This window comes from Ovis canadensis, chromosome 6 (assembly GCF_042477335.2).
Source record: "Ovis canadensis isolate MfBH-ARS-UI-01 breed Bighorn chromosome 6, ARS-UI_OviCan_v2, whole genome shotgun sequence".
Lineage (NCBI taxonomy): Eukaryota > Metazoa > Chordata > Mammalia > Artiodactyla > Bovidae > Ovis > Ovis canadensis.
Genome location: NC_091250.1, coordinates 53570958 through 53586323, shown reverse-complemented (window position 1 = coordinate 53586323; position 15366 = coordinate 53570958). Strand labels below are relative to the sequence as shown.

The 15366-nt window shown below is 43.8% G+C and overlaps 1 protein-coding gene across 2 annotated transcripts in view; it reads left to right on the top strand.

Annotated features, from left to right (window-relative positions):
- The window catches only part of FAM184B (family with sequence similarity 184 member B), a 120258-nt gene that overhangs the window by 53198 nt on the left and 51694 nt on the right, over positions 1 to 15366 (top strand). For both annotated transcript variants that reach the window (XM_069593765.1, XM_069593764.1), the window contains exons 2-5: positions 10126 to 10881; positions 11854 to 11989; positions 13262 to 13401; positions 13956 to 14162. In XM_069593765.1, coding sequence (XP_069449866.1) covers positions 10126 to 10881; positions 11854 to 11989; positions 13262 to 13401; positions 13956 to 14162 — 1239 coding nt within the window. The remainder of the gene's footprint in view (positions 1 to 10125; positions 10882 to 11853; positions 11990 to 13261; positions 13402 to 13955; positions 14163 to 15366) is intronic.

The window sequence follows — 15366 nt, the reverse complement described above, 5'->3', positions numbered from 1 at the left end:
ATAGATTTTGATGCTCTTATTTGGATTACCTCTCTTAAAAATATTTCGTGTGAGAGATATTAAGATTTCTTTGTATTGATTTTTAAATACTTTTTTGTATTGATTTTGTTCACAAAAGAAATATTGCAATACATATGCATAACTATTGACTAGGTTGACTAACCAAGGGCACTAACCCTAGTCTTTGCATTCTAAGAAACTGTAAACAGTCGTTCAAGCTTCAAAAGATGGTCCCTTTCCACGTCCCTCATCTTTTTGTTTGTTTGTTTATTTTAAGCTTTTCTTTTAAAAAAATTTTATTGGAGTATAGTTGATTCACAGTGTTGTATTAGTTTCAAGTATACAGCAAAGTGAATTGGTTATACATATATCCACTCTTTTTTTTTTAAATTCTTTTCTTATGCAGGTCTCTCATCTTATGCAGGTGGTGAAACTCCCTGGAAGGCAGACAGACTTATATCTGTGAGTGTTGGCCTCTGTCAGTAAGAGCAGGAGCTCTCATTAAGGGAGGGTCTCTCAGTAAGAGCGTCCTGAAGAGACTGCCCTTACCTTTCAGCTAAGTCTTGGTCTAAATTGGCTTGGGAGACAGTTGAGCTTCCATTATTCAGAAGCTTGTGCCTCACAGCTCAATGCCATGTGCAGCGAGTTGCCTACAGCTCTCTGATCAGTAGTGGTGAGATTTTAATCAGTGTTTTGGACTCCATCTAGAATTGCATTCCAAGTCCATTTGCCTGAAGGAGCCCAGCCTTGTTAGGACCTGTTTTAATCCATTTCCATAAAGGATGGATCATCAACCACATGACCTCTGCTCTTCTCAGGAGTTTCAGCACCCACATGCAGGACTTCCTTCTTAAGATTTAGCTAGTCCTCTTTCTGACTTTGTGTCAGGGAAGTTGGGGCTCCTTTGTATGCAGGGACATGAGTCAAGAACAATGACCTTGCCCTATCCATGTTCTGGCATCCCAGGATTCTGTGCTTCTGAGGTGGTATGGTGTGGACACACCCCCAGTCATGCCAGCTGGAGAATCCTCTGGACTTTTTCCTCTCGCCCATCCCACACCTAGTAAGTCAATGGCCCTGCCACTGTTCCTCATTGGCAGCTCTTGATCCACACCCCTTTCCCCTGCTCTAATTCCAGCCTTTACCGCAACTCATTCCCCTGTTCTCCCGCCCCCAATCACATCTGGACTTCAAACTGAAGCCAAGGCAGTGGTCCCCAAACATATGAAATAGGAAATGTCTTAGTCAAGCTTCTCCAGAGGGACAAGACCAATAGGATATATATAGAGAAAGAGACTTCTTATGAGAAATTGTCTCACGTGATTATGGAAACTGAAAAGTCTCAAATATACCATCTGCAAGTTGGAGATCCTGCTGGTGGTGCAAATCCCAGTCTGAATCTAAAGGCCTGAGAACCAGGAAAGCCAATGGTGTAAATCCTAATCTGAGGACAAGAGAAGACTTGCACTCCATCTCAAGCTGTCAGAGAGTGAATTTTCCCTAACCCAGGCTTTGTTCTATCCAGGCCTCCACTGGATATTGAATAAGGCCCACCCACACTGGGGAGGGCAATCTGCCTTACTCAGTTGACAGATTCAAATGTTAACCTCATCTAGAAACGCAGACACACCCAGGATAATATTTAACCAGATATCTCAGCCCCTCGTAGCCCAGTCAAGCTGACATGTAAACTTAACCATTACAGAGAGTTTTATTCCCTGTAGTTTCAGAAAGGCAGAATCGTGTAAGAAAAGCTTCCTACATGGCACAGAAGCCACAGTTCCTTCAAGTATGCACCCATTTGCTTTTAGAGCCCAAAGCCCTGAGCAACCAGATGTTAAAAAGGCAGATCCTGGCTATTATAAACAGTGCTGCGATGAACATTGGGGTACATGTGTCTCTTTCAGGACATGGAAACAACCTAGATGTCCATCAGCAGATGAATGGATAAGAAAGCTGTGGTACATATACACAATGGAGTATTACTCAGCCGTTAAAAAGAATTCATTTGAATCAGTTCTGATGAGATGGATGAAACTGGAGCAGATTATACAGAGTGAAGTAAGCCAGAAAGAAAAACACCAATACAGTATACTAACACATATATATGGAATTTAGAAAGATGGCAATGACGACCCTGTATGCAAGACAGGAAAAAAGACACAGCTGTGTATAACGGACTTTTGGACTCAGAGGGAGAGGGAGAGGGTGGGATGATTTGGGAGAATGGCATTCTAACATGTATACTATCATGTAAGAATTGAATCGCCAGTCTATGTCTGACGCAGGATACAGCATGCTTAGGGCTGGTGCATGGGGATGACCCACAGAGATGTTATGGGGAGGGAGGTGGGAGGGGGGTTCATGTTTGGGAACACATGTAAGAATTAAAGATTTTAAAATTAAAAAAATAAAAAACTAAAAAAAATAAAAATTAAAAAAATAAATGAAACCCCCCCCCCAAAAAAAAGGCAGATCCTGGCTTCTCCCTGCCCCAGACCTGCCACATCTCTGGGTAAGGTATGGGAGTCTGCATGACCACATGCAGACTACGTGCTATGTATTCTATGTACTACATGCTGCATGCTATATAAACAGGATAAAGTCCAAACTCCTTCACGTGGATGGTGGACTCTTGAGTGTCTGACCTCTGCCCACCTGTCTAGCACTGGGTCATGGTGTTCCCCCTTTCCTGCCAATGTCCCTCACCAGGCTCTGGCCAGGAGGACTCCCACTACATACCTCCTCCCAGTCCCCCCAATTTCATGTCTTTGTGCTACTTCTTGGTCCTGACACTCCCCCCACCTGTATGTTCTTCCTCTTTCTCTTCACTTGGCTGATACTTGCTCATATTTTCAAACCCAACTCAAGAACCCTCTGCATCTAATACCTCTGTGCTAGGATAAAGAAATATTTCATTCATTCAACAAAGAGTTACAGAGGCCTTTCCACATGTCAGGCACTATTCTGGGATCTAGTAGTGGACACAAACAGACAAAAGAACATACCTGCACATAACACATATTCTCAAGAGGAAGACCAATAAGCAAATTTCAAAAAAACATGTAAAATAAATGATATGTCAGATAAAGGTGACATGAAGAAAAATAAAGCAGGATGAGGTATGGGGAGAGCACTGATTTGGGGAGTAATCAAGGCAGGTCTCACTGATGAGGTGGCAAATGAGCAGAAACCCGAAGGAGTATGGTTGTCCCAGAGGAAGCAACAGTATCCACGGAGATACAGTGAGTGTGACTGCATGACTGAGGCATGGCAAGGATGTCCATGCGGTTGCAGTGAAGGGAGTGAGAAAGAGAAGAGGATGACGTGAGCTCAGAAAGGTCATGAGAAGCCAGAACGTGTAACCTTCCTTTTGGCTGTTGTAAGGCTCTGACTTGTCCTGCGTGGTTAATCATAAGAAGGTTTGGAGCAGTGGGGAGACATGATTTGACTGACTTTTAACAGACCTTAATTGGCAAAGCAGAAATAAGGGTTGAGGTCATTGTAATGGTTCAAGTGAGAGGTATTCATGACTCAAATTAAGGGTAGGATGGGATGGTGAGAAATGGCAAGATTCAGGATTAGCTGTTGGAATGTCAGAGACAGATTTGAGACACAGATAGCTGCAAACTTTTTTATTCTGGTAAAATATAAATAACATAGGATTTATAATTTTTAAGTGTAAAGTTCAGAGATGTTAAATACATTCATCTTGTTGTGCAGCCATCACCACCATCTGTCTGGAGAACTTTTTCATCTTCCCAAATGAAAACTCTGTACTCATTAAACACTAGCTCCCTAGTACCCTCTTCTTGCAGCCCGTGGCAAACAGCCTTCTACTTTCTATCTCTGTGAATTTTACTACTCTAGGTACCTCATATAAGTGGAATCATATACCATATTTGTCCATTTGTGACTGGCTTATTTCACTTAGCTTAATATCTTCAAGGTTCATCCATGTGGTTGCATGTGTCAGAATCTTTTTCTTCTTAAAGCTGAGTAATATATCATTATAGGTATATATCACATTTTGTTTATCCGATTACCTATCAATGGACACTTGGGTTGTTTCCACCTTTTGGCTAGTGTTGATAATGCTGTGAACGTGGGTGTACAAGTATCTATTCAAGTTCCTGTTTTCAATTATTTTGAAATTGAAATTCCAAAATGGAATAGCTGGATCACATGGTAATTCTGTGTTTAATTTTTTGAGGAGCGACCACACCATTTTCCATAGCAGTTTCACCATTTTATGTTCCCACTAGCAATACAGCTACAATTTCCCCACATTCTCATCATTTATTTTTTGTTTTTTGATGATGATCATCCTAATGGGCATGAAGTGATATTTCATTGCAGTTTTGATTTGTATTTTCCAAATAACTAGTAACGTTCAGCTTCCTTTCATGTGTTTATTAATAGACTCCAAAATTTGACCTAAGCAGCTGAAAGAAGGGGGTTGCCATGGAGCAAGATGGGGAATAATGTACAAAGAGCAAGTTTTAAAGAAAAAGTCTCCAGAATTAAACTTGAGGTACATATTTGATAATGAGGATATTGATAAGCAACAGGACATGAATCGGACATTCAGGTGACAGGTCCAGCCTAGACATATAAATTTGACAGTCACTAACCAAAACAGCGTACATAAAATCATGAGATCTCAAGAAAATGTTTGTAGAGAAGAGAAAGTCTGAGGCCTAAGCTCTGGGGCCCTTTTATTTGAAGGATGGGAGATGACGAAGAACTTGCCAATCAGATGAGAAGCATCATGCTGAGCATGTAGTAAATGCTGTAAAAATACTTAATGAAAGAATATCACCAATTTTTTTCTAAACAAACTTATTGTTCTGCTTCTTTTAATTTGGGGATCTAAAAGGATTTGGGTTTCAATCCTAGCATCTGCATTTTTAAGCATTATTTTATTTATTTTATGATTTATCTTTAGCATTGTCTTGGCAATAATAATGGGCTTCCCCAGTGGCTCGGACAGTAAAGAATCTACCTGCAATGTAGGAGACCTGGGTTTGATCCCTGGATTGGGAAGATCCTCTGGAGAATGGAATGACAATCCACTCCAGTATTCTTGCCTGGAGAACTTCAAGGAAAGAAGCACCTGGTGAGCTACAGTTCCTGGGGTTGCAAAGAGTTGAACATAACTGAGCGAGTACACTTTGCAATAATAGTAAAAATAATGACAGAATTTCTTGATGTTTACTTTGTGCTAGGAATGCTGCTAAGGGTATTAGGTTCGGTGTGTCATTTTAATCTCCAAATAAATCTATGAAATAGGCATTTCTCTCCCCTCTGCTAGATGAAGTGAAAGAATCAGAGAAGTTGAATAATGCTCTCAAGGTTACAGAGTTAGAGAGAGGCAGAGCTGCAGGTCCAGCAGAATCCAAAGCCTCCTTTAAGCACCATGCTTTATAACCCCTAGATGTTAAATTAACCTCACCCAATGTCAGTTCCCTCATCTGTAAAATAAGAAGTATGAGAGTGTCCACTTTGTAAAACTGTTGAATTTATTGACAAAAATGTGTCTATTACCTGACCCAGAGAAGGTTATATTCTGAGGGCACTTGATAAGTATTATTTCCTGTTTTCCTTTTCCATTTCATTTCTGACTCCTGCTGCCAGACTCGGTGGAGACTTTCCTTAGGATCTGATGCTCAGAATTCATTAATTATAGCTTGGTTAAACCTAGAGTGCATGCATGCTCAGTTGCTCAATTATGTCCGACTCTTTGTGACCCCATGAACTGTAACCCACCAGGCTCCTCTGTCCATGGAATTTTCAACCTTTAAGACCTTAACAGGTCCACTGCAGACATTGTCTCTGAAATCAAACCATTAGCCGTGGATTTCTAAAATGCTTGGGAAGACATTGCAATTTGCTCAGTATTGCTCTTGACTGCTGAATTATTCATGTCCCTTGATGGATTCTGAAGTTGACTTCCTCCTGAGAAGGATTCACAAATGAGACTTGGGCCAGCCACTTGAAGTTTCAGTTGAGTAAGAAGGTGGTGAGTGAAAGAAAGCGAGCAGGTAGCAGAGGAAGTATTGCCAAGTGGCCTGTGGGGCACCAGGAGCAGAAGGGTGGGTATATTCAAAATCTACTCAACAATTTCAGATGCTGAGGGTAGGGTGGGGTGGGGTGGGAGGGTGGACCAGATTATGTTTCCAAAACAAGGGATGTTTCTTTTTGAGGACATAATGTGAGAACGAAGAAGAAGAAGAAAAAAAACATTTAATAAGTCCCTATTTTGTGCCAACACATATTTAGATGTAATACTACTTGATGCTCAAAAAAAAAAAAAACAATTGGGTCTGGGTTCTCTCTCCTACAGGTAAGAAACTGAGGCTTCAAGAAGTGAACTAACATAAGCAATTTTAAAAAGAGTTGAGAAGTATGTCTACCAAATAGAATTAGTTTGTGAAAGACAGAAAGCCCAGCGCAATCCGTGTGGAATCACTGCAGGGCCGGCATGGCTTTCCACTGTGCTAGAGACCCTGACTCCTCTTATTGTCTTGGCAACCTTAGCCTGTGGTGTCCCCTTCAGCATCCAAAATGACTGCTTGATAATAGGAGGTTCACCCCAGAAGAAATAATGACACCTCTGCTTATAGTCAACTGGGCAAAGCTTGGTCACTTAGCTGCTCTGAGTTACAGGGGAGGCAGAGAAATGTGGCAGTGTGCCCATAGGAAAGGTAAGGGTTCTATTTCTAAGGACGAAGGAGAAAAACAGATAGGGATCCACCAGTAATCTCTGCTCCTAGGTAGTTAAATCTCGGTCTCTTTCATTCCAGAGGACCCCTCCTCTGCCAGTTCTACTCTACTGCCTTCCTTAAGAGAAGTGCCATTGCCCCAGAAATCCCCATCAGGCTAAAAGTGTCCTGTGGGCAACCTTAATAGGAACATCCAGGTCCCACAGGTTCTTTTTGTGAGCCAGGCACTATGCAATGTGCAGTATAGCATTGCCTCATTTAATCCTTCAGTAACCTCATTAAGGGGTTTCCCAGGTGGTACACTGGTAATGAACCCGCCTGCCAATGCAAGAGATTCAGGAGACACGGGTTTGATCCATGGGTCGAGAAGATCCCCTAGAGCAGGACATAGCAACCCACTCCAGTATTCTTGCCTGGGAAATTCCATGAACAGAGGAGCTTGTCAGGCTACAGTCCATGGTGTCACAAAAAGTTGGACATGACTGATAGGCTGAGCAACTGACCAACTGACTGAAACTCATAAAGCAGGAACTTCATCCTCCTCATTGTACAAATGAGGAAACGGAAGCCAGCGAGATTATATAGCATACCCAAGCTCACACAGAGAGCAGACAGCTTCTGGATCCATAGGTTGTATGGCATCCACACAATGGCAAATAAGATCTACATTCATGCAGTGCAGACTCCAAAGCCTAGTCTTTACTTGTGCTTGTCTGTTTCATGTGTGTTCCCATTCAGGGCATCTGCTTCTGCAAGTCTCTCTTTGGAATCCTATTCCTCAGTGTCGTCCCAATGCCAAATTTCATGGAATAACCTTTCAAGGATGCTTTGTTCTTCACATGAGAAAACCCAATTTATGTTAAGATTTGACCTGGCACAGCTTGACTCCATTGAAGAGAAAAATCAGTCTTTTTTTTTTTTTTAAATCAGTTGGTGTGTCAGGTGTGCAGAAAAGTTAACATACCACATCTGAGATTGCTTCTCCTTAGCTGGCCTGTTTGCAAAGTTGCTCTCGGCTGCCATCTGGGAACTTGGATTTCCAGAGGGTTTCCGCCACCCACACTGATAAGAATCTCTCAGCAGGCCTTAACTGTCTGCAAACAATATGACTTATGTGAGCACTTACTTTCCTTCTGGGAGTCTGGAATTTTGGTAATGCCCAAGAGAAGTTATCAACTTGATTGTGCTGTGCTTGGTCGCTCAGTCATGTCCAGTTCCGCAACCCCATGGATTGTAGCCCGTCAGTCTCCTCTGTCCATGGGGATTCTTCAGACAAGAATACTGGAGTGGGTAGCCTATCCCTCCTTCAGGGGATCTCCCCAACCCAGGGATCAAACCCATGTCTCCTGCATTGCAGGCAGATTCTTACCGTCTGAGCCACCAGGGAAGCCCAAGAATACTGGAGTGGGTAGCCTATCCCTTCTCCAGTGGATCTTCCCCACCCAGTAATCAAACTGGGGTCTCCTGCATTGCAGGTGGATTCTTTACCAGCTGAGCTACCAGAGAAGCCCTGACTAGCCCTGAATAAAAACCTTGCTAAGTCTTCAGTAAGCTTCTTGGTAAGCAGTATTTCACATGTGTTGTCACAACTTACTGGGGAAATTAAGTAAATCCTGTGTGACTCTATTTGGGAGGGATTCTTACAAGCTTTCGTATTGTTTTTCTCAAGACTCCCCACCACCCCCACCACTGCCAAGCTTGTTTTCTACTTGGTGATTTTGCTTTGTATCCTTTCTCTATAATTAATCGTAGCCGCAAATATGACTATATGCTGAGTCCTGTGAGTTCTTCCACAGTGATCATAGCTGTAGTAACAAATAAATGTCCAGGCTTTAGAGGCTCAACACAATAGTTTATTTCTTGTTAGTGCAGAAATCAATACCAGCACTCCTGGTGAGCAGGTGGCCTTCTACTCAGTCACTGAGGACCCAGGCACTTTCCATCTTGCACTCCACAATAAGTTGGCAGATGGAAAAAGAGACTGTGGAAAGGACATGCTTCCTGCTTAACCCTCCTCTTAACCCTAACCCCGTGAGATGACATATGTCCACCTCAGGCCACATTCCACTTGTAATCACTAGTCATGTGGTCCTGTATAGATGCACAGGGACTAGGAAATGGAGCTTGGCTTGGTGGCTGTTTCTCTGCATCAACTCTGTGGAAAGAAAGCATGAATCTTTGATGACCAGCAACTGTACAATAATAGATACTTATTATGAACCTACCCTGTGCTCAACTTCATACCATGAGGCAACATGAAGAAGTCAGTTGTTCAATTCTATACAGAGGTTGACATGTCAATGGGAACTGGTCACCCCCAGGATGAGGAGGCAAGGTTCCCCTTTTCTGGGAAGTCTTCTACTACACCATTCCTCTGTGCTTTGCTAGTAACTAGTGCTGATCACTTTCATAGCACTTAGTGCACTAAAACCCACCATAATCTTATCTGACCCTCCCACTGAAATATATTTTTGAGATCACAACTTCAGTTGCCTTACTGATCAGCACGTATTTCTAGTACTCAGCACAGAACATGGCACATCTGAGATATTGGGTAAATGCGTAAATGAATGAAAGCTCAAGTAGAATAGTGAGATGCAGTGCAGTACCGTGCTGTGAGCACGAGCTAGTCAAATCCTCTTATCCCTTGTGACCTTGCAAAAGTTGCTCAATTTCTCTGAACCGCAATGGTTCATTCTTAGGATGGGGACAAAGATACCAACTTTGCAGGGTTGCCATGAGGATTTTCTGAGATCCTAAATGTGTATTCAGCACCTAGCCCTGTTTCTGTCTTGTTCCTGAAGTTACAGAGAACAGTTTTTCACCAGGGAGTACGATGTTAGCTGTGGGTTCTTCATAGATGCCCTTTATTGGGATGAAGGAGTTCCCTTCTTTCTTGTTTGGTCAGTGTTTTTGTCAAGAGGAGGGATTGGATTTTGTCAAATGGTTTTCTTCTGTCTGTTCAGACAATATTGGGTTTTACCCTTTATGCTATTCATATGATATCTCACATTAACTGATTTTCAGATGTTAAATCAATTTTGCACTTCTGGGATAAATCCCACTTGGTCATAGTATATAATCCTTTTTATACATTGCTGAATTCTATTTTGTAGCGTTTTGTTGTATTTTGTTTTCGTTTGGTTTTCAGGGGTGCTTTCTGTGTCCCAAGGTGTTTCAGACCCTTTGCTTGATTCCCAGAGGCCCCTAAGGAACTCCGTATTGGTTTCTCCTGGGGATAATTTCTAATAATTCACTTCCAGTCAAATCCTGTTCTCAGGTGCAGCTCCTGGAGATCAGCCTGAGTCACTGCCAGGATCAAGGCCCTCTCTGGTCACTGTGGCCCTTCACACACACCCACACCCCTCCGGCTAACTCAGCACTGTGACTTTTCCCGCAGGTGATCTACGCCCTGAACACCCGCCAGGACGAGACCGAGGCGGGCATGGAGGCCCTGCGCGAGGCCCACCAGGAGGAGCTGCAGCAGGCGGTGGCGGAGACAGAGGCCAGGCTCCTGCAGGCGCAGGGCCGCGGAGGCGAGGAGGAGGCCCTGCGGCAGCGGATCCAGGCCCTGGAGAGCGCCCTGGAGCTGCAGAAGCGGCTGACACAGGAGGCGCTGGCCCAGTCGGCCTCGTGCAGGCTGGAGACCCAGGAGAGGGAGCTGAGGGTGGAGGCCGAGCACACTGAGCGGGTGCTCACCCTCTCCAAGGAGATGCTGGAGCTCAAGGCAGGCTATGAGAAGAGGCTCCGGCACCTGAGTGGCCATGAGGCGCCCCGGTGGGACCGGCTCACCCAGGAGGGTCCCGAGCCCAAGGTCGAGCCGGGCTGCGGCCCCGAGATGCGGGAGGTCCTGCTGGAAGTGGAGCGGCTGCGAGCGGAGAACCAGCAGCTGAGCAAGGACTACGCGCGGAAGGCCGAGGAGCTGCAGGCCACGTACGAGCGGGAGAACGAGGCAGTCCGGCAGGCGATGCAGCAGTCTGTGAGCGAGGCCCTGTGGCAGTGGCAGGAGAAGGAGACCGACCTCCGGAAGAACTTCCAGGCCCAGGAGGCAGCCCTGCAGGCCCAGGTCCGGAAGCTGGAAGGGGATCTGGAGCACAGAGGCCGCAAGATTAGTGACCTGAAGAAGTATGCCCAAAAGCTGAAGGACCGCATTCAGGTAAAACAGGGGCTCTTCCTACCTCCCAAGTGTGAGAATAACCATGGCCGGTAATATGAACACCTACCACTCATCAGGCACTGTGACTTCTGCCAAAGTGAGCATTATTACCTTCATTGAGTTCAACCACATTCGTTAAGGAAATATTTATTGAATACCTACTATGTGCCAGGCCAGGGCTGTGTTCAGGAGACACATGGTAAGCTGGACTTGATCCCTGTCCTTTGAGAGCGGAGAGACTTACAATTTACAGATGAGAAGGTAAAACTGAAATTGAGAAGCTTAAGGAGGAGCGTAGCTGGGCACACAGCTGAAAAGTGTTTGAACTCAGTTCAGCCTAATTCTAAAGCCCCTGCTCACTCCATAACAACTTGCCTGTCCTAACGTCCTTGAGGCTTTATATTTGTGGAAAACTGGACCAGTGACAAGTTAGTTATGTGAGGCCCACAAGTCTCACAGTGGCCCATCTCTAAAAGTAACAGCAGCTAGTATCTTTCATACTTCCTGAGCATTGTTTTCTGTCCCACTTTATCTCATTTAATCCTCACTACAGAAAGGTTGAGGTTTCCCAGGTGGCGCTAGTGGTAAAGAACCCACCTGCTAATGTAGCAGATATAAGAGACACATGTTCAATCCCTGGGTCCAGAAGATCTCCTGGAGGAGAGCATGGCAACCCACTCCAGTATTCTTGCCTGGAGAATCCCAAAGACAGAAGAGTCTGGCAGGCTACAATCTATAGAGTCACAAAGAGTCAGACATGAGTGAAGCGACTTAGCACAGCACAGAAAGATTAAATGACTTGCTGAACGTCACATAGCCAAACAGAGGATGAATCAGGATTTGATGAACACTGAGCCGCTGAATTCCAGAAATTAATGGCACATGCTGTGCATTTACCCACTTTTCAGAGCTGATGCACATAGGATGTATCTGCACAGAACTAGTGAAATGACACCCTGTCTCTTTGTTTAGGACCTGGATGTGCAGCTCAAGGAGGCTCGACAGGAGAATTCAGAGTTGAAAAGCACAGCAAAAAAACTTGGGGAGAAGCTGGCCATTGCCAAAGATAAGCTGATGTTGCAGGAGTGTCATGTGACACAGAAAACAGGTGAGATGCCCCAATTGATTTCCTTACAGAGCAAAAGTTGGCCACCAGGTTGGCTTGGCACTGCTTGCAGACTTGAGACTGTTAAGAGAACAGAATGGAGGGCAGGGCTGTTTGATCTGACCTGCCTGGTGGTAAGTCCCATCATGCAGGACATAAGCAAGCCAACACCCAGAGCTGCCATAGGTCAGATATCTAAAAGGCATGATGCAGAAGGATCTCTGGCTCCCAGATAGTTCTCCATCCAGTCCACCATAGTGCCTGAACTTCTCAGCTCTGGCTTTTCCCTGGACTTAGACAACACTTTATACTCTAACATCTTTCACACAGTGATGATATTGGATGTTCCCAATAGTTTTATGAGTTAGGTATTGTCAGTATCCCATGTCACAGATGAAGAAATGAACCAGAGAAAAGTTATGTGGCTAGCTTACGGCCAGCCAGCTGGCTGGTGATAGAGTAAGATACATAGGTTCTCTGACTCCAAAGTGCTTTCTTTGAGATAAGGTTAGATGACATCACTGACTCAATGGACATGAACTTGAGCAAACTGGGGGAGATAGTGAAGGACAGGGAAGCCTGCTGTGCTGCAGTCCATGGAGTCACAAAGAGTTGGACATGGCTTAGCGACTGAACAACAACAAAAAAATGCTTTCCACTGAGCTCCCTCATCAGAACGTTCTTGAATATGTATAGTGTGATCAGTTTGATGCTGGGATATATAACAAGGGCACAAAACATAGGCTCTGCCTCCAGGGAGATTATGGGACTGCTACTTTATAGCCCACAGCATGCTTTCATATCATGAGTGCATCCCAGGCAACAGAGGAACAAGATGTCTGGGAAAGAAATCACTTTGGACTGAAAAGTGTGAGTTGGAACCAGAGGGTATGGTGGTCTCAGAAGTAAAGCATAAGTACCTTGGGGAATATGGGAAGAAACTGAGCAATTCTAATAATATTTAATTTTTGTCTTATACTTGAAATCTCTTTAAGTTTAAATCCTTTGAATGTACATATGTTCCAGAACATCCTCAATTTTTTAACCTACATAAAAGATGACTAGTTTTAGAAGGGAGAGCAGGGCAACTATGTGAACTCAAGATGCTGCTTGGGCAAAGATGACAATCACCATCTTGACCATACTTGAGGCCAGAAGGCCATGGAGCAGGGATTACATAGGGGAGTTGAGTAGCAGAATGGTAACCTGCAGAGGCCTCAGGCACAAGGCCCAGGCCAAGGGCATTCCCAATGATGTTGAAACCTGTGCTTACAGATGACATGAAGACAGAGAGAGTTTCAGAGAATGAAGTCCTAAGGAAAGAGAATAATTTGGAAGCCTGCAGTCTCCATCCTCAGCAGGACCAGAACTTTGCCAAGGAATGTCCCTGCACAAAAGGAGGCAAAGATACACAGGTAGTGTCTGACCCAGCCCTGGGGATGCTGCAGTCACAGGGGGCTCTGCTGGAACAAGCTTCAGAGAGAGGCCAGCCTCGAACCATGATAGGTCTACTTGGAAGCAATAGGTCCCATAGTTTCAGGGGTGAATGTGTAGGTGTGACGTTCCAGCCAATGTCCTGCCAACTGCATGTCATTTGAAACTAGGAGACTGAGAATGTAGAGGAATTCTTCCAACTCCTTATCACCAGCTCCCGGGAAACTGGAAACTTGCTTAAGATTCCTGCTATACATTCCCAATCAAAACAAAGCCTTTTTTTTTTTTTTTTTTTTAAGAAAGCACTATCTTATCCTATGACAATAGATGCATTACTCCGAAAAGTCCTTTTCTGATGGTGGATAAAATGAAGTTTCTTATAAATATCAAACATGTCATCTTATAAATTTTACTGTACCTTGTGATACATGCTTTAAAATCAGTAATCAACATTGTAGAAGTTGCACAAAAGAGAAATGGTGATTTCCTGTTCTCTCCACCCTGGTAGTTTTACAAGCCCTTTTTCTTTTTGTAGACCAAGAAAGAAGCATGCATTGAGATGGAATATATGAAGCAAAAATATGAAGAAGACCTTCACAAAATCAAACATCAGACAGAAGAGGAGAAGAAACATCTCAAAGACCAGCTGATGAAGCGCCTAGAAGACTTGGTGAAGAAGCACACGGTGGAAATCAAGTCAGTTCGCTCATCGGTGGAAGCTGAAAGGAAGAGGCTGCAGAAGGTGAGACTCCATTCCAGAGATACCATTCCTTTTGTTCTTCCTTGAATCTACCTCCTTCCTTTCCTGTTTGTTTCTTCTTTCCTTCCTCAAACATTTATTGAACTCCTATTGTGTACAGACCTCAGCTAGTTCTCTGACCAAAAGAAGTTCAGTGTCTTTTGGAGGAGACAGGGCACCCCAGGACCATAAGACAGTAGGGCTTACAGTCATTAGCATGGGGTGGAATTGTGTCATATAAGTGTTTAACTTAGGGGAATTCAAATCCTGTATTCTGCAAAAGCACACAGAAATAAAATGAAGCGAACACGTGGACCTGGCAGACTGCCTGGATTCAAATCCCATCTCTGCCACCCTCCAGGTGTGGACAGTTGAGATCTTCCTCACAGAAGATCTCTGTGGGCCCCAGGCTCCTCATTTATAAAACAGATGTTGATAATAGCACCTAACAGAGTAGCTGCAAGGATTACATGAAGTAATCCATGTGAAAAAACAAAGCAGATCATAGTTCCTCGGGTGTAATAGGCACTAGATGAATGCAGGTAATTGATTAATCAGTGGGTCGGCAGTGGGAGAGAAGTTTCTCAGCCTCTGAGTGCTGCTCCAAATTCCCACTAAAGGAGGTGCTTTCTGCTGAGAAGGAACACAAAGCCTCATCCCTCGTGTTTGCTGAGGAAAGCAAGTAACATGTATTTGAATGCTTTAGGAGAAGAGTGAAGTAAATCAGCATTATTGTAAGCATAGGTGGTACTTTAATTATTATAAGAAGGCTTCTTTCTAATCTAAGAACTTGCATTATCAGCTCTGAGTTTTCATTGAAAGAGAATCATATATCACTGAGGAATGCAGTGTGCGGTGGTGAAATGTAGTAGATACTCAATAAATATGTGTTGGATAAATAAATGGACTCATGAAAGACTAGTATTGGGTCCAAGTCCTGACTCTTTGATTGGCTTTATGACCATGAACTGGTCACTTAACCTTTCTAAAAATAAAGATAATTACCTTGGCGGCTTGTTAAGTGCATTAAATATGGTTTTGTATATAAACTTTTAGCTCAGTGCATAAACATGTACTCAAAGTTTGGTAAACAGTGGTTGTGATTAGTTACCATGTGCATTAGATGATGTCATGTGTGATAATATTTAGTGCCCACTATATTTTATAAGGAGAAGGCAATGGCATCCCACTCCAGTACTCTTGCCTG